At 40.8% G+C, this 19,067-nt stretch overlaps 1 protein-coding gene across 1 annotated transcript in view; it reads right to left on the bottom strand.

Moving 5' to 3' along the window:
- CNTNAP5 (contactin associated protein family member 5) overlaps positions 1 to 19,067 on the bottom strand; it is a 283,868-nt gene that overhangs the window by 122,524 nt on the left and 142,277 nt on the right. The window contains exons 8-10 of the mRNA XM_042041551.1: positions 10,517 to 10,781; positions 8,036 to 8,185; positions 6,785 to 6,956 (exon numbers count right to left, since the gene is read on the bottom strand). Of these exons, the coding sequence (XP_041897485.1) occupies positions 6,785 to 6,956; positions 8,036 to 8,185; positions 10,517 to 10,781 (587 nt within the window). The remainder of the gene's footprint in view (positions 1 to 6,784; positions 6,957 to 8,035; positions 8,186 to 10,516; positions 10,782 to 19,067) is intronic.

Genomic DNA, 19,067 nt, shown 5'->3' with positions numbered 1-19,067 from the left:
CATTGCACAACTCTGCCCAGCTCTCTCTTCTCCAGGCTGAAGAGTCCAAGACTATTTAATCTCTCCTTGTAGAGAGCAGTTTGTGGCACACCAAACAACAGAGTGTCAGTTTTAGAAACAGCCATGAGGGCTGAATGACAGACTTACAGACTGTGCAGTCAGAGCTGCACACAGCACCTCTTCTGACTGGCCCAGAGACGACACACTTCCTGGAAAAGCCTGGTCAGGCCAAAAAGGAGGTCAGTGAATACATCCAACCGGATTTGCATTTCATCTTCTAGCAACTAAAATAGAGGGTTGTGAAGGGATCCACACAGAGCTGTTATCTTGATTTACTAAGGGGAAGATGTTTCTATAGTTATCCAGTGCCTCAGTCCCTGCCTTCTCCAAACTTCTCACCCTCATTTACACCACATCTGAAAGAGAGACAGGCACCTTGACTCCCAGAAGTCACAGGATCTCAAGAAAACAGAGACAAGTAGAAGGAAGTCAAGTTACTTTTCATCAAAGAAAAAACATTATTAACCATAATGGAGTTTAACCACCATTCTAGACATCACGAAATTTGCAAAGAAGATATCCGAAAAAACCCCAGAGCAATAAATTCTGCAATCACATAGCTTTTTTCTGCAGTTGTAAAAATGAATCATGTGCTTTTTAGAAGCAAAAAGAGCAAATCAGGGAAGTCACATATGAGTAGGAACTGCTGTTTCTTCTCTCCCATTTCATATATATCTATCTATAGATATCAGGTGATTAAAAAAAAAAAACAACATAACTTTGGGTTACACAGTCCCTACTCACAGCTGCAGCACTGCCTGAGATTGTCTGAGAGATACATCTACTAAAATGAGCTTTCTCACAGGTCTGAGACTTTGTGAGCTGAATTCCTGAAACATTTCATCCATGGTTTTGGTGGGTTTTTTTGGTGTTTTGTTTTGTTTCTTTTTTTTTTTTTTATATTATTTATTTAAGCACTGTTTTTGTTGTTGACATTTGAGAGCCCCCAAAGCAAGAACAAGGGACAGCTGTTCCAGCTGCAGGAAAATGCAACAGAGCTGGAGGGAACTTGGAAGATCACTCAGTCCATGCTCATACCCCAAGGCAGGATCACCCACACCCATGTTTATTATTTCTCACAGACTCATCTAACTTTTCCTGAAGCCTTCCAGCGACAGAGGCTTGACAGGCTCCTCAGGCAGTCTGTGCCATGGGAGCTCTCCTACACATCCTGGGCAGAAACGATGATTATTCCCTTCAGTGCTGCAGCAGCCTTTGAGCCCCTAAGACCATTACGCTGCCTCCCCTTAGCAATCTCTTCTGGTTAAAGAATTTAGGCAATCTTTCTTTGCAAGGGATGTTTTCCAGCCCTGTTTTGTGGGGTTTTTTTGTTTGGTTTTTTTTTTGTTTGTTTGTTGGGGTTTTTTTGTTTGTCTTTTTTGGCTTTTTTTTGTTTAGAGGGAGCCTCTGAAGAACAGTTTGGGCTCTGTATATTTTTATAGAGAACAGAAATTTAGAAGCATGACTGCTAGCAAATCTAAACACAAAATGGCAACCCTGGTTAGTGTTTACTATACAGTGTTTGTTCATCCCCCTGCTGCTCTTCACTTGGACACATTCACCCACCTGCTTTGTTCACTGGCTGATTTGTGTTTCGTAATTTGTCCAGCTGCAAGTAACACCAAATTTCAAAATGAAGGCTGTAGATACTGAGAGCCTAGTAATTTGGTATGAGTGCTCAGGCTCAGGGGTCCTGCCTAGATCAGGGGAAAGGCTTCAAGCATGTTTTCCTCCTAAGCTAACAGGATAAAACACCACATGAAGAAAACAGCAAGTCTCTGTAACTGCCTCCCTAACCCATGTCCAGGAGGCTGTTTGACAGTCAAGAATTCTTTGCAAATACTGTAAAATACTGAACACCATTAGGAAAAAGACATTCTGTTGTATGTTGTTGTTTTGGGTTTTATCTTCTCTAAAGCACAAGTCCTTGGGAAAGCCCATCTTGCGTTTGTAAAGCCCCTAACATACTACTTGCAGGTGGAGGACAGGGAGCCTGGCCATACACCTACAGCTAGAGGCTTAGTGGGCATCAAGAGAATGGAGTGAATCCCTTCTGATTTACTGCATCTATAAGCAAATGAATTTTTTATACTGCTTGCCACTTCCCTATCCCTTGACACTGACATCCTCCTCCCTGTAGATTAAGGACCAAAGACAAAAAGCATTATTCCATTCTCATTAGACTTCCTTACTGCTCAGATTTTCTCCTGAAAGCTTTTAGGTTTAATTTGTCACCCCCAGACAATGCTTCCTTTCCCAAAAAACACTTGCAAAACACAAGGAGTGAGGACTGCATAGTTCCTGTAGCCATGAACTTAATCTTTATCACACTGAACTGAAAATAAATTCAAAGAGAGTCTCCATTGTTTTTGTCTAGGCCCATATCAGATGGCTTTTGGTCAGAGATGGTCAACGCAGTGCATGTCCTGCTGCAAAAGACTGCTTAAAGATATCTCCTTTTGTCCCCAACAAAATGTCTCTGAATTCAAGGACTTTATTGCACCTTTACTTCCAGGCATCTCTGCTTTGTTACCTTCTGCTTTGTACCATGCCATGGAGGGGAAATGCCAGCATGGTGTAAGAAACTGTGTTTTCTGACTTACTAATTCAGTGTAAAGCAAACAAGCCCTGATGTGCACTCCTAACAGAGTATAAATCCTGGAAAGACAACAAAAAAAGAGAGATAAAATGACATCTATTTCCTTTTAAAGATGGAGCAGGCCTCTATGGCTTAGCACAATATTGTCTCAATTTTTCTCTACCTCTCACTGGAAGGGGAATAAATGGCCTGCAGGCAGGACCTCTAACACTTCATAACAGGATCAGTGCAAGCACCACAGGTTGCAACATCCTCAGAAAAGACTGAGCACTCTGTACTTGGTTAATCATAGTAAACATACATACTGGAACAAAAGGAAAATAATTAGCTGGATTAGCAGAAGGCAGACAGTGGGGATAATGCCAAGACTTCTACACATACATTGCTACCAGAAAAATTGCTTCCTTCCAGATTCTATTTTCCTGCTCCAAAACGCACTGGGAACATTTTGCAAGAGCAGCTTTGTCTTGAAGGAGACAAAGAAGGGAATACTTTGCAGGGCTTGCGGAGCAGACACTGCTCTGACATGAATAGATTGGGGATGTCTCCTTATACAGGATGTGTCACCTAAGGAAAACATGCAGGTACCATACAAGAGGACTGCAATTTAGACGTAACTTGATATGCAGCAGCAGGGACATCAGCACTGCTGGCATTGCACTGAGGGCTACAAACAAGCAGTGTCTTAAGAGGAGATGATGCTAATGAGCCTTCTTCCATCACCTGGACAGCCCATAGCTGTGCTCAGCTCAAGACCCTACCATGTCTTTATGTCCTACCTGCTGAACTCAGCTCTCACAGACACATCCTGAACTTCCCATTCAACCAGGACCAGAACAGCTACAGGGTGGCCTTTTTCACAGGATCATTAAGGCTGCAGGAGCCTCCAACAAAAGCTGCCTGCTCAAAGAAGGTTCAGCAAGAGGGTCGTGTTCATTTGTTCTCCAAAAGCACTGTCTCCTTAGCCACCAATCTCATGTATTTCCTAAGAAATAATTACTGAAGAATGGAAATAATAAATACAGGGAACAGGAGGCATTCATGGCAAGTTCATTTGAGCACACATATTGTTCAAATACTAGAGATGAGTGATAGTGACACATTAAGGCTCAGTCCTTCAGATGGCCCCATTTAAATCAACAGAGGCTCATCACATTATACAGAGAATCCCAGGGTGGGTGGGTGTGCGCATTATATGCTTGCACAACTGGATTTTCTCTCCAAAACATACTGCTGGCATCAATAGTCATCCCAATAGTTTATCATCTTCCAAAACAAAGTCGTTAATTCTCTTTTTAAGAGCAGGCACAAGTTGCAGTGAGCTGTCTAACCACTGCTTTCAGAGCCCAAGTCTGAATGAGCTTGGCCTACAAGCCTGTAACAAATAAACTGCTTCTAAAGAGAGACATATTCCTCAAAAGAGAATTTTAGCTTAGATAACTAAGACAAATGTCCCATTTACATGTTAATTAAGCAACACAATTCCCACATGCGTTAAAATTACAGAAACGTGTGCTTTACAGTGCACACAGCAATAAATCTTAGAATTACAGAAACACAGAATATGCTGAGTTGGAAGGGATCCACAGTCCAACTCCTGACCCTGCACAGGACATCCCCAAGAGTCACACCACATGCCTGAGAGCATTGTCCAAACACTTGAGCTCTGTCAGGCTGGTGCTGTGACCACTTCCTTGGGGAGCCTGTTTCAGTGCCCAACCACCCTCTGGGTGAAGAACCTTTTTCTAATATCCAACATAAACCCCCCCTGACAGAACTTCAGGCCATTCCCTTGGGTCCTGTCAGTGGTCACCACAGAGAAGAGATCAGTGTCTTCCCCTCCTCATTCCCTCAGGAGGAAGTTGTAACTGCAGTGAGGTCTCCCCTCAGTCTCCTCCAGACTGAACAGACCAAGTGACCTCAGCCACTCCTCACATGGCTTCCCCTCAAGGCCCTTCAACATCTTCATTGCCCTCCTTTGGATGCTCTCTAACAGTTTAATGTCTTTCCTACATTGCAGCACCCAAAGCTGCCCCCAGCACTCGAGGTGAGGCTGCCCCAGTGCAGAGCAGAGCGGGACAATCCCCTCCCTTGCCCAGCTGGTGATGCTGTGCCTGATGCCCCCCAGGACACACTTGGCCCTCCTGGCTGCCAGGGCACTGCTGGCTTACGTTCAACTTGCTATTGACCAGGACCCTCAGGTCCCTCTCTGTGGCAGTGGTCTCCAGCCTCTCATTGCCCAGTCTGTCCATACATCCAGGGTTGCCCAATCCCAGGTGCAGAATCTGACACTTCCCCTTGTTGGACTTCATATAGCTGGTGACTGCCCAGACCCCTCATTTATCAAGGCCTCTCTGCAGGGCCTCCCTGCCTCTGAGGGACTGAACAGCTCCTCCCAGTTTTGTATAGAGTGTGAACTTGCTCAGTATCCCTTCCAATCCTATGTCCAAATCATTTATGAAAATGTTGAAGAGCACAGGGACAGGATTTCTTGGCCACCTGGGCACACTCTGGCTTGTCCAGCCTCTGTCAGCCAGTACCCCCAAATCCTTCATTAGATCACATCTAACCTTTGTTTGTCTGTGTGATATATTTAACAAGAAAGGTGGTGTTACATGAAACAACCCCATTCTTACTATGTTTGGATCCTTGCCCTAAATAATTTTATGGTACAATCACAGACTAACACTCGTCATCCTTGGGACACCAAAGACAAGGAAGATACTTGCAGTAGAACCACTGAGTTGCACATAGCCTGGACTTGGTGATAGTGAAGGCACTGGAGATGTCCCACAGTTCTGCATCATAACACAAGAGTTCTCTTTTGTTTCAACATACAATCACAAAGTGCTTTTAAATGGTCCACTCGATCTTAAAGAATCTGTTTTTCCAAGAAAACAGCAAAATTCTCTCTGTTCTTAGGAAAGATGACATTTTGCTTCCTTTTGTAAAATCAGCTGCATCTTTTTCCGTTCTGCCTTGGAATGGTAGAATTCCATCTACCATTTCAGGCACGTCAAGTATGAAATTCACATTCCCCTGAATTCACTCATTTAATGTGGAAAGAGATTTGATCAGCAAAGTCAGTAATTTCTCCATATAAATTAACAAAAATGAACATACAAAGATGAGCACAAAGGTCTTGCATCACAGAGGTTTTGCTCACTTATCAAAAGACTGCAGCTCCAGGAGGCTGATCCCTCCTACAGGAAGGAATAATGGAAATCAGCCTTCAACTCCATCTAAGTAACATCTCTGAAAAAAATACATTAAATGCTTAAGGTCCTAATGCATTTCCAAAATATCCTTATTACTCCCTTAACTATCTGAAGCTATGAAATTTCCAGCAGTTCCATTTCTATTTTTCAGAACTTAGGTAGATTAAAAACAAACAAAAAAAAAATCCCAGAACCTCCTATTCCACATGCCAACTTCAAAGTACACATTTGCATTCAGAAATATTTAGACACTAAAAATCCATAAGAAGCAAAAGAGAATTACAAAATACTTTAAAAAAAAATTGGTTTCTTATTTCCTTTCTGCTCTTTATTAGAATACCTGGGGTACCTGTCAGGTTTTATCTTAGGAGGGATTCAGATCACTATTTAAACTGAAATATTTCTCTGGCAGATGCAGAGATTCCATCATTATATTGTCCCACTGAATGGGCAGTATTGCACATGAGATGTACCATATCTTCATCATGAATGTATTGTAATGGCTAGCAAGAAAAATTGTAGATGATTTACTTAAGCAGAACCAGCTTATATATTAAGGGTATGACATGTTCTGATGAATCAACTAATTTTTCCTTCTCTTTCATTTCCTCTAGAACTTCAAAGCAATCAAATGTTGTTTATGCATAAAATTTAATCCTTTCACCAATCTATAGTTTGATTGAATTTGCATACTCTATTTCCTACAAGTCAATGTGAAGAGAGCCTCGTAATTGAAACCATTTCCCCTCAGTTCTCCTATCTTTGTTGCAGTATTTTCTATTAGTAGCTCTATTATGCCTAATATCTGTAATGTTGGCAGATCAGAATTTTCACTTAATGCAACCTGTATTTATAAACCACTAGGATGAAAAAAGAACAAATACAAGAAAGAGGAAATAATAATTACCTGTCTTTGATGCCACACAGATCAATGTGTAAATCACTAAAATTCCCCAGTGAGCCTTGCTGAACTAAAATGAGGTCCTTGGGCTGGTTATCAATAAAGATGAGCCTCATACAGCCTTGAAAAGCAGTAATGGGATTTAAACACTGGGAATCGGTGAAATTGTCAGGGCACCCTGTGGGAAAAAGAGAAGAGGCAGAGAAGAATATTGGAATGTTCAACTATTTCTGCTGGGATTTCCTGATGCAAGAACTCAGAAGCTTATTATTCCAAATGTTTTTACTCCTTCTGCTATGCAACCTCCTGTGTTATAAATCCTCCAGTTAGGGGAAAAAAAAAAAAAAGAGAGAAACCAGCCACTGTATCAGAGTATGAGGTTTTCACATGTGCTGAGCAAAATCAAAATGTGATTTTTTTTCATCTTCTTCAAACTCAACAGTTGATAGCAACTAAACCATGTTAAATAAGTTGTACAAAACGTAAAATCATTATGGGTTAAATTCTGCTGCTGAAGCAATGTGCAGATGAAATCTTGTGGGCAGCAAGAAAGCCACTTGTATCTGAGCTTCCCCCGTATTTAGACAGCTCTGAGATCCAAAGCCGCCTGTACATCCTCACTTAGTGCTGCGTCCGTAGGGTTCACCAAGATCAGAACCATACTATAGCAAGCACTACACAGAAATAGATTAAGAAATAGTTAATGACAGTCCCTCTATCTAAATTAATGTTTGCATTCCAAAAAGCAGAAGATAGCATTTTTCAAGATTGGTTTTTCCATTTTCAAAATTGAGCTAAATCTACCTTCATTTCCACAAGAGAATTGTATATAAATACCTTTGTAGATTTGAGCTGTATGTCACCTAAGCTCCAAAAAGTCACTGAGCCTGATCAGAACACTGTTGTCTATAGCAATATTGATAGTATTAATACTTCTAAGGCCTTTTAACTGGGAAAAACCAAAACCACTCATGGTTAATACAGCTTTGCAGATTTTGCATATATTTTCAGATAGATGTAGGCACCCACTGGCTACCACTACCACTAGTCCACTTTTACAGCTGTGTTTGAAGTTGTGCTTGCTCTCTCTCTGTCAGGCTTGACCAACACTCTTCAACCTGCCCATAGTGCTGAATGCACTGCAGTTCAAAAATCAATCCTTCCTTTTGCTCTTAGCTGCAAACAGTGCACCTGGAGAGAACTCAGTGGTGAGCAGCTGAGGACCTGCATCACAAAAACCTCTCTGAAACAACCTACCTCCAAAATAGTAGCTGTTCCCAGAGTAGATCCTTGAGACAGTGGTTGCATGGCTGGCGGTGGCAGCATTGTTATCCAGCGTCAGGGTAATGCGATGCCTTCTGGCATTGATGTTCACAGAATGCCAAAGCCCATCGTGGAGATTGGTGCCTGGCAAAAAACATGTACAAAGTGAAAAAAAAAAAAAAAAATGCAAGAGACAACAACGTTCTTCAAACTTCCTTTTGCTTCCAACTTGTGACCACAAATATGCAGTTGATCTATAAAAAGGGAGAACTGTAGCTTGAAAGAACTCATTACCTCTGGAAACAAACTGGCATAGAAGAAAGGGCCCAGGAAAAGGGAAGCTTTTGAGAGTATTTAAATAGGTCATCTCACATTTTAATCTAACCTGGTACTACTGCAGTCAGTCATCAAGCTAGCCCAATCCCTCACCTTTCTGGTAGCACATTGTTACCTTTTTGGGGGTGTCTATGTCTCTTTTCAGTCTGTTGGTAAATGCTTACGGGTCCAGAAGCGTGCAGAGATCTCTACTGAGCTTCTGCTACTAAACACATGCGTGAGTTTGCAGAGGATTGGACTCAGTGAGACATTCGTAGCTTGTTCTCAGGCTCCAATCTGAAACCTGACTGCCTCCAGTAGGTATCAGCAGGATTTGTGTGTCTTAAAACCCTCCAGCACCAACACAACACACAGTACTATTAATAGATGTACAGAAGTTGGATTTCCACGTGGATGTTCTGAGAACTGGGATTGCTGCTCTGACCAGGCACCTCTAAAGGGTAATGAGGGATACACTGGACAGTCTCCTTCTCTTCTAGACACTCCTGCAAAGTGGGAAATTACATGTCTGTTTCCTTATTCCAAAAATCAGTGTTGCATCGTGTGGCTCTTGAAATGCCACCACAGAGCTACAAAGAAACTCCACAGCCTCTATTCTGACAGCCATGAAAATCAGTGGGCAAGCTTCTGAGCCCACACATGGAGGTGCAGATCAAAAGTAACCTAATTACAGTTCCAAATATGCTACCATCAGGCTGAAGTCACTGAGATCAGGCAAAGACAACTAGTATTTACTCCCCTCCTGAACAGAGTATTTTTGTTAAAGTCACTTTCAGAGAAAACAAACAAGCACTTAGGAACACAAAGAGGTGTGAGAACAGTTCAAAACAAAATAAAGAAAGAAGTGGGTGTTAGGTATGTGTAAAGACATTTCATCATGAATTTGAAAATGAGACTATTTACTCAGTAATAGCTGCTAGCACATGCACAGTTACCACAGAATTACAGGCTGGTTTTCCAGCAAAAAATGGATGATTTTTCAACTAGAACAAGTGCACACTGAAGTGGAATATGCTGCTGAAGTTTGAAACAATGACAAAAGAAAATAGGTCCCATTTGGGGGAAAAATAGGTCCATTCTTGACCAAGCATGAGTTTATTGTGGGTACCCGACATCTGCAGAACATGGCACAAGCACTTTCTGCATATTTTCCATGTACAAGCAGGCAGTTTAGCATGTTTTGGATAGCACCAAAGGCTGGGCCCAGGTTCATGATTTCAGAACTACATAAAAACAAACACACCCAACCAAACATTGGCATTGTCTCAGCTTTGTCAACAATTTAATTAGGATTGCAATAAAGGCTGGAATCTCAGTTTTCAGTGTTCAGTAGCAGCAAGCTATGGCTGTAGCAATCTACATGAACAAGGATAGATGCAGGGCTGCCTCATTTTCTATCATAAAGGGGAATGAAACGCATACAGAACAGCTCTGCTTTGACAACTCTGTCAGTTTTTTATCTCTACTTCTTTTAATAGACACATCTGCACTCTTTTAATCTGTACAGGGAATATTTTAATATCACATGTTTTTAAACATCTGTTCTTTTAGAAAATTTATTATTATTATTATTATTATTCCCCCTAATTTTAAATCAGAAAGGCAGCCCTCTTTCACCCTCTTGCATCCCACCAGCTGCACTGCACAAAGCAATTTCCAAAGTGGCTAAGGAAGCCCAAGAGGGAGTGTAAGGAGAGGAAGCCCATGGTCAGCCTCTCTTCTGAGTGTATAAAGGGAGAGTCCAAAGCTACAGTCAGAGAAAGAAAATCAGCTCCGAGGCTGCCTTAATTTATGCTGGAGAAAGATGCTGTGGCTGAGCTGGCTTCCAGCTGATTTCAGCAGTCTGAAGATGGGAACAGGAAGGTCTTCATGTGACCTGACTGGAGAAAATTGAGTGTGACTGCTTAAGAACATAGAGGCTCAGCTAACTGTCAGTGAGATTGAGTCTGGAGATCTCAGGATGTCAATTTTCCAAGCTTAGATCAAGCTGCACAAAGCAGCTTTACCACTGCAAAGCAAGAGAAAATTTAAAAGAGAAAGGAAGATTGGGTGTTTCCTTATTGTTTGATCCTTTCATCCCATGGAGCTGAACCTTTGTGTTTCAGAAGGAGACAAGTGAAAGTAAAATAAAATAAACACCTTCAGTGATTTCCACTGGGTTCTCAGTCTCCTTTTGAATAAGTAGTGTCAATCTGCCACCATGGAGGTAAACCAAGAGATGTCCTGAGTTTTCAGACAGCTCGGTGAACAGAAGCAAGCTGTCTTTATTCCATGTCCGGAACTGGAAGCTCACTGACAAACCATCAATTTGAGCGGTGCCAGGGAGTAGCAAGTAGCTTCGACTGGTGCTTACAAAGGTGATGGGAACAATTTGTGGTTCTGAGCAAGAAAAGGTCACATTCCCCTGAAAAACAAACAAAAAAAAATCAAACATAATCAGCATGAATTTTTTCAGTCATCCCAAAACATCTTTAGTTAAATAAGCTCACTGGACTTCTAATGGCCCTTAAGGCTGAAATAGGTATTGTTATTCAGACACGTATCTTTGGAAATCAGTAGGAAATGTATCTGTCCATGCCAGGAAAACATAACTAACTTCAAAATTTTGCTTTTATCCCAAATGCTGAGGATCAAAAATCAAAAGCTTAGTTCTTAGAAGGATCTAAACGTAACCAAATGTCCTTATCAACACCACACCTTAGTTGATTATCTCAGCCACCCAGCCCTGAAATCAATGGTACAATTTGCCCAGAAGAGCAGCACATTTACTCAAAGCAGTCAGCAGAATCTGCACCAGCATGTATCACTGTAGTTGGTGGAAGAAATGAGTCCACCAGTTTGCTCAGGCACTGTAGATTACCCCACCAGGTCAATCAGGCCATGGTATAAAACCTTAACAATATATAAAGTCAGGATGCACTTAAGGAGCCGCGTCTTTCAAAGCCACTCCAGGAGATTGTTGCAGCCAGCTGCTTTGAACTTGGCTGCTTTGTAACAAACCAACTGTAATCTGATAAAAACATGGGAGTATAAGGCTTTCTCCATGATAACACTTCTCATCAGAGCCCATACCCCACTCTACCAGGATAATTATAACGAACAGCACTTGATGGATGTGCGGGAAGTTGCACAGTGCTTGGGGAGTTCCTCTCTGCCATCTCAGACAGATGATGGAACTGTTCCCTACCACTTTCAAATGTCTTTCCAGTCTTTATTTTTTAAATGGAAAATGATGTGCCAGAAATAGACAAAGGTATCAGTGGATGAAAAAATCCTTGATAGATATTTATCTATATGGAGCTATTTGCATAGTACCCGTTAGGTTCAGAATGCAAAAGCTTTGCAAAAGGCAAAGATTTGGCAAAAGGAATCCTTGGCTATGTAATATTAGAATGTGTTTTGAGATATAATCCAAAGCTTATCTGAACTCCATTGATCATTATTCAGGTGGGAAGTAGGATGGAAATTTGGTCTCAGCCTTCAAACAGTTTCTAATAACCCACTGGGATTTGCCTGCATGAAGAGATGCCACAAATTTTTTGCTATTGTTAGCACTACATTTCTACCTCAATTTTTAATCAAATTGATGCCAAATTGCAGAAAATTAAGACAGTCAACTGCAGCATTATAAATAAATACAGTTAACCTTCTCTAGAGCTTTTTAAAGTTTAAAATGACAATGACTATTTTTCTTTGGAATTGTAGAGCTTTACAGTGATTCAAGGACTCCACACAAAGTTGTAAGACATTTATTAATCAGAGAATAGTTTGGGTTTGAATGGACAGTAAAGCTCATCTCATTCCCACCCCCCTGCCATGGGCAGGGACATCTTCCACTAGACCAGTTTGCTCAAAGCCCCATCCAACCATGCTTAAACACTTCCAGGGATGAGTAGCCAAAACTTCTCTGTGAAACCTTTCCCTCATCCTCACAATAAAGAATTCTGATATGATTTTTGTCTCAAAGCACTTTCCAGATTTTACCTAGCAGCGGAACAACTTCTGCCTAGACTGAATTAATGGTGCAGAAGAAGATAAATGCTAAGACGAAAAAACATTTCGCAGTACACAACACACTTTCAGAAGACCTTAAAACAAGCCACTAAAGACCCTGTGTAGTTAAATACCCTTTCAGCTGTTTGCAGCAGCACCATAGCAAAGCATTCCTGATGCACAGGCATGGGCCCAAAGGTAAGGTAAAATTTCTGTCTGCAGCTGACATGAGATTCTGAACTTGTGCAACTAGTCCTAAATCCATGGATTGCTGTGGCACCTTGACAAACTCAGCAACACTCCAGTCATTCACTCCAGCTAGCAATTCATGCCACAGAAGTCCTGCACTGAGAGATGATCAGCAAAGAGTGCTGACTCCAGGGCCAGTGCTGGGACATACGGACAGGACCTGCACATCTCTTCCCTTGCTTAACCTGGTGAGACTTCAGACTCTGAAGTCTGACCTCAACTTTAGCCTCTCCATTGACTTAACTGAAGCAGAGCAGGTGTGATTCCACCTGCCATAAGAACAGGCAGCTGGAGATGCACAACAGTGGTGCTGCAATATTCTTTGTAAATGGGATTAAAGGTGAATATGGGGGACAGATGAGGTGTATCTGCCTTTTGGGGGGGGTTCATTTCAAAAGGCATTTCTGTTATTCTTATTCAAAAATTGAGACCTCCATGATGTAAGGACCATAAGTAATTGCAGTCAGAGCTAAAAACTAGACAGGATTTGTAAAAAAAGAAAAAAAAAAAAAGAAAAAAAAAAAAGAAAAAAGAAGTTGACTAAAGCAATTGATGCCACAAGAACTTACGTCAATTCAACTGACTAATTTAGGAGGGAAACATCTTAAAGCAGCATTTCAGACCAAAGCCAGATGATGTAATTAATGCACACCAACAACAGTTGCTGACATCCTTACACTGACCAACCTGTCTACCTTCCTAGAGACAGTAACATGAAAATCTGAAAAACGAATACACAGCTGTTACTCTGAAAGACATTTGTCCACTGAAGTGGAATAGGTTCCCTTTATAAAAACTGTTAATTTTTCCCTGAATGTTATTCTCAAACAAATTATTCCAGCAGGTCTAAGGCAGAAAAGTAAACAGCTCCCTCTAAACCTTCATCTGATCATGAGCATTTTGCTTTAATTGGCAGCAGTTCTGGAACTCTCCAGGGTATATGCCAGATTTCTGGCAGACACTTGATTTTATAATTGAACCCAATTTAACTGAAAAGTAAAAGCTCATTGGCTAGGAAATGGGATAAGAACAGTCTAATCCCTAGAGAAAATAAAGGAGACGCTCAGCTCTACCCAGCTGCTGGAAAGTCTAGCTATCACATGGCATTTGAAAATTCCATTGAGTCCATCTCCAGACTGGTTAACGACTCCTCTAACAAGCAGTGAAATCTTTATAAAATAGTTCTTATTGTTCTTACAAGGGAAAACTTCTGAACCTAGAAATGCAATGGAAATACTTGCAATTTTTTCACTGGCTTCCATGACAGTTGTCTTAAGAAAAGAGTGGAAGCAGCCCAGATTTCTGCAGGCACGGTACAGCTTTAGCGGTGGTTCTTGTTCAAGTGAGATGTTGAATGAACAAGCAGCAGCATGTTACAGCATTTTAAAGAAGAACCAGAGCTTCTCCTATTAAAAGAGAATGGAAGAACACAGTTGCTAAGTGATGAGGATAAAAGTGGATTACATAGAAGATCCTCTGAGCCATAAACCTCATCCAAAACTGACTGGAGACTTTCCAGTGACTTCTGTGGGACTTCAATAAAACCTGTATAACTTTAATGAACCATTTCAGTCTTTTCTGGCCTTTTTTGATATAGTATTATGTACTGTTCACTGAAGAGAGAAGACAACACCACAGCCAGGGCAATTGGTAACAAGTTCCTTATACATCCTCCTTGCTCTCAGAGAATACTAATCAAAAATAATATGCACTTGGGAAATTATTCAAATTGACAGCTGCACTGAAACCCTCAGCACTTAGCCTACCAGAGGATCCAGGCCAAGATCACAGCTTGAAAAGAAAGAACAATAAATGAGTATTTCTGAGCTCTCATTCTACCTGCAGGTTAGAGCATCAAATGGGCACTTAAATTTTCCTCATTAATCACTCTATGGATACTGTCCAATAAAAAGGATATCTTGCTTTCTGCAGAGGATTAGAAAGGATGATTTCATATGACAGGTAAAGGGACTAAGATCCCAGGCCTGGCTGAGATACAAATGTGGTAAACTGGCAAGAATATCTCCAGCTTGGAAATTAGAGGACTACTTCTAGCTGTGAAGGGACTGAGTTTCCAGACAAATTTGCAAGGAGAGTAACAGAAGAAAAAGGTGACCTCTGATGCAGTTTTAAAAGGATAAGATGAAAAACTGGCATTCAACTCTGAGAAACAGGATTTTGAGAATGGGGGAGGTTCTTTCAAGCCCTGTTTTTAAATTAACTCTTTCAAGCAGAACAAATGTCAAGAGACCCGCATATATTTCAAATACTTCTCAAGACCATGCTGAGCACTAAATGAAAAGCAAATCGAAGTGAGACACCAGCTCCAGCCTTCTGAAATACTGCTGCAAAGTGTCTTCAACAGGATATGGGAGCACCAAGGTGCACGGTGTTCCTTGAGTTAGGACAAGTCCACTGAGTGAGCAAACAGTCCATCCCAAGAGCAGGGGACCAACTTTAAGAGAGTTCCTATACTGAGATGGGTTTCTGTTTCTCTGAGCAGAATTTCAATATGGAAATCCGAAAGCTTTCCTGATCCAAATTATATTGAAACTAATATAGCCCTGTGATAATCAATCTCGTGACAGACAACTCTCCTATCTCCACTTACTGCAGGTATCATGAATTCCAATAAAATGTTAATTATCACATTGATTTAAGTTGTTTACATTAAGATAATGTTCCAAATGGGGAGAAAGTAACATTTAACAAAATAGAGAAGGCTTTGAAAAAACTGAAACATTGTGACCATGAGAGTAACAGGGATTAGATGCTTGGCTGCACCCTTCCGAATGTTCCTTATCTCAGACTCCTAAGATGAATGTGACATTGGCCAGAAGTAGAACAAAGGATTTGACCATTTTTATGCCCATAGTAACTGTACATTATTGTTTCATTACATGGCACAATAGTTAAGAGTTGACAAAAATGGGAGCAAATATAGAAATACTTTGGAAACATCCTACATCATTTTTCTCAGAGAGACAGGAAAAGGGGGAAAAAAGACCACAGGAGGAAACCAACACACACACACAAAACAGTGACCACTTAATATTTTCTCTCTGTGGTGGACTTTGGATGCCAGGTGCCCACCAAGCCCCTCTATCACTCACCTCCTCATGAGGTGAGGGAGAAAATGAAGGAAGAAAATCCTCTTGTGTCAAGAGAAAGGCAGTTTAATAAAGCAAAAGCAAAGTCTGCACACAGAAGCAAAGGAAAACAAAAGACTTAATCTTTACTTTCCATGAGCAGGGGATGCCCCGCTACTTCCTAGGAAGCAGGGTTTCAGCATGTGTAGAAGTTGCTCTACGATAATAAATGCCTCTCCCCTTCCTTTTTCTCTTGGCTTCTATGGCTGAGCAGACTCATTTGGTGTGGAATATCCCTTTGGTCAGTTTGGGTCAGCTGTCCTGGCTATGTCCCCTCCCAAGATCTCACCCATGCTCAGTCTCCTGGTGAGGGGGGAATATCCACTTTAAGCAACAAGTAGGAATGAAGCCAACCTTTCAAATTCACCTTGCTAGAAGTGAATAAGGTAGATGTATTAGATCAAACTGGAAAATTATTACAGTCCAAGCCCAATTTTTGTTCCACTTCAAGGTAAAGTGATCTACAGCTTATTAGTTTTTATTGCCTGGAACAAAACACAGCAGCAAGGAGCTTTTTTCCCTCATTATTATTGTGAAAACAGAACCACATCTACCTTAAAATAGAAAAGCGTATAGAAAGCAATTCCTATCAGCTTTTTTCTTTTTTTATGTATTACTTTCTGTTAATAGCTTTTTCCTCTTATAAATTCCAATTATCTGTGTATCATAGCACAGCACCAGCCCAAATGGTTGGTGTGAACTGCACACAATCCAGGCTCTTGACTGTGATGGGCTCAGCTTGCCCCTTTCTGTTATACCAAGTGCCACAGAGTTCCTAAGGCCTTACCAACTGGAATAAGACCTTAAAAAATACATTAAAGCCTTGGCTTTGCAGAAAATTACATTTCCTCCATTTTCCTTATCCCCTGCTACCTCCTCTGACAATAATTAGCCATCTCTCTTCCTCTTCTACAGGGTCTAACAGCCTTATCACCTCCCACCTTGAAACATCCTCCACTGCTCAGCAGGCACTAACTGCCCTATTTATTCAATTTGACTATCCAGGTAATGTAATAAATGAAACCCTGAACAATTGTTTCTAACCTGTAATTTGCTGAAGGCTGATGACACTCAAAAAGGCCTCATTTGCTCAGAAACATCATTTTTTTCTGCACATCATCCATTCTTATTAAAAAATATTGTCTTCCTCCCCAAAAGACTTGCTTCACTTGCTGTCATCACAACTATCAAAATCCTAACACAAAGAAGCTTTTATATCAAGGAGAGTTTATTAATGCAGCTATGTGCTGGTTTATATATTTGCACACTGAAACTCTTCAGAACTGTGGACAAAGCCAACTGAAATCAATGGAAAAGATGTCATTTAAATAGACTTTATTTCAAGACCTCGATTGAGGTGACACACCTAATTTCTTTCAAAATAATCCTGTTACACCCTTCAGCAACAATAAAACAGACGCTTAGAATGAATGCTGTTTATATAGACTTCCTTGCTATTCTACACTGCAGGTAGAATGCCAAGGAGACTCCTCTGAAGACCCAGAGAGAACAGAAAGATAGAAGAAAATATATAAACCTATTTTTAAAGGAATCAAATATTTCTGGAATCTGAGTTCACCTGCCTTACCTAAAAAATAGCAAATTCAGTTCTCTCTTTAATCATCTGACTCAACACTTTCATTAAATACTTGAAGAAAACTTATTTTTTTTAGAACTTCAACTTGGTCCACAGGAAGTTGTGAAAAATGTCACTAAAAACTTCCACAATTTTTATATATGATTCCTATAGTCTGATTGGAGCCCAAAAAATAAGAAAAAGAATCTAACTCATGATTCTCTAAACGCTAGGAGGGGCCTGCAGAAACCACCAGCCTGATATTCACAGATAGATCAACACTTACCAGAGCACTTTGGTAGAACGAGACATTCACAGACAAGTAAATTCTTCTCAAGATAAAGGTATCTCAAATCAGCTTAATAAAATAGCATGTTTGGATTCTCTATAAAGGGAATGTATTATTAGTTTACATTCTCCTGTCACGAGGTATCTTTCCCTGCTCTTTGATGCTGGCAATTGGTTATTTCCCCAAGGCACTACAGTGATACATTTACATGTCACCACATCCCTTGCTGTGCTGAGCTGTCACTCTCACATTCAACATGGCAGGCCAGTGTAGAAATTCAAGCATACCTGAGAGCTGACAACTTCTGCCTTAGAGTACCCTGAACTCCTCTTGAGTCAGCGCAGGGTTTGCTCTGCTAAATAAAAATGCAACTCCAATTTCTATTAGCCAGAAGTAATGGAAGAGAAAGGGAGAACGTGTTTTTCTCAATTTCAGTGAGTAAGTAGGGTGGAACATTGAGAAGGCCACACACAGCATTTTTCCATGACCACTTAATTTCTTTTCATCAGCTAGACAACTTCCTATTTTGGCATCGCAAATCAGTGAAGCACAAAAACAACTTAAGATCCTGGCCACAGGTCACATTTGAGCAGTTTCTAAAGGTGAAACTAGAATCTAGCATTAAGTAACCACTGGTGGAAAGGATCCTATATTTTCAGGATGCTATAGCTGTTTTTTCTCTTATTTACTCCCTCAACCAGATGTATTTAGCAATTCTCAGTGGATTTATCTTCCTAAAACTTGCCCAATGTCCTCCTGCATCTGCGCACACTTTAAACAAGCACAAAATCCCTCAGTGAAGACTTCTCCATCCCAGATATCAACAGGTCAAATTTCCTTTAAAATTTCCTTTTTCTTTCTCTGAAGAACAATTCCCCTTCTGCTTCTTGTAAATGTGGCTCGTATTTGCATATTTTCCTGCCCCTACTTAACTGCCCAAAAAGTGCAACTGCTGTGCAATTCCTCATAATGAGCAGTCTGCACTTCTCTCATGCTGAGCAGACACCTCGTAAACAGGGCAAACCTTTACGTTATTACTTTGAATCATTTTCTGAGGTTTCCCAAGGGTCCAGCCCTAGGACCATGACAGCAGTTAATTACAGAAATTTGACTTCTCATAACCTCTGGCAATTAAAACCAGTAATTGCTTGGAAAGCACATAAAAAACCCCTATCATTGCTCCACATTCAATGATCGAGGGAAAACAAAACAAAACAAAACAAAAAACCCCAAACAAAGAAAACAAGACAACAACAAAAAAGCACACACAAAAAAACCCACACACCAATCAAAAAAAAAATCAAGAAACAAAGAAAAAAAATCCAAAAAACCCCCAAAGCCCACAACATGCCATCCGGGACAGAAGAAACCCCAGAGAGAAGAAAAATAGCCTGTCCAAACAGGCAGGGCTGTGTAGGGAGGTTAAGTATCAGG

The sequence above is a fragment of the Corvus kubaryi genome, unplaced genomic scaffold (assembly GCF_017639235.1).
Source record: "Corvus kubaryi isolate FWS band 111438036 unplaced genomic scaffold, C.kubaryi_AGA036_p1.0 37396, whole genome shotgun sequence".
In the NCBI taxonomy this organism is placed as follows: Eukaryota; Metazoa; Chordata; class Aves; order Passeriformes; family Corvidae; genus Corvus; species Corvus kubaryi.
The sequence above is the reverse complement of the archived record's forward strand: the minus strand, read 5'-3'. Positions and strand labels throughout refer to the sequence as shown.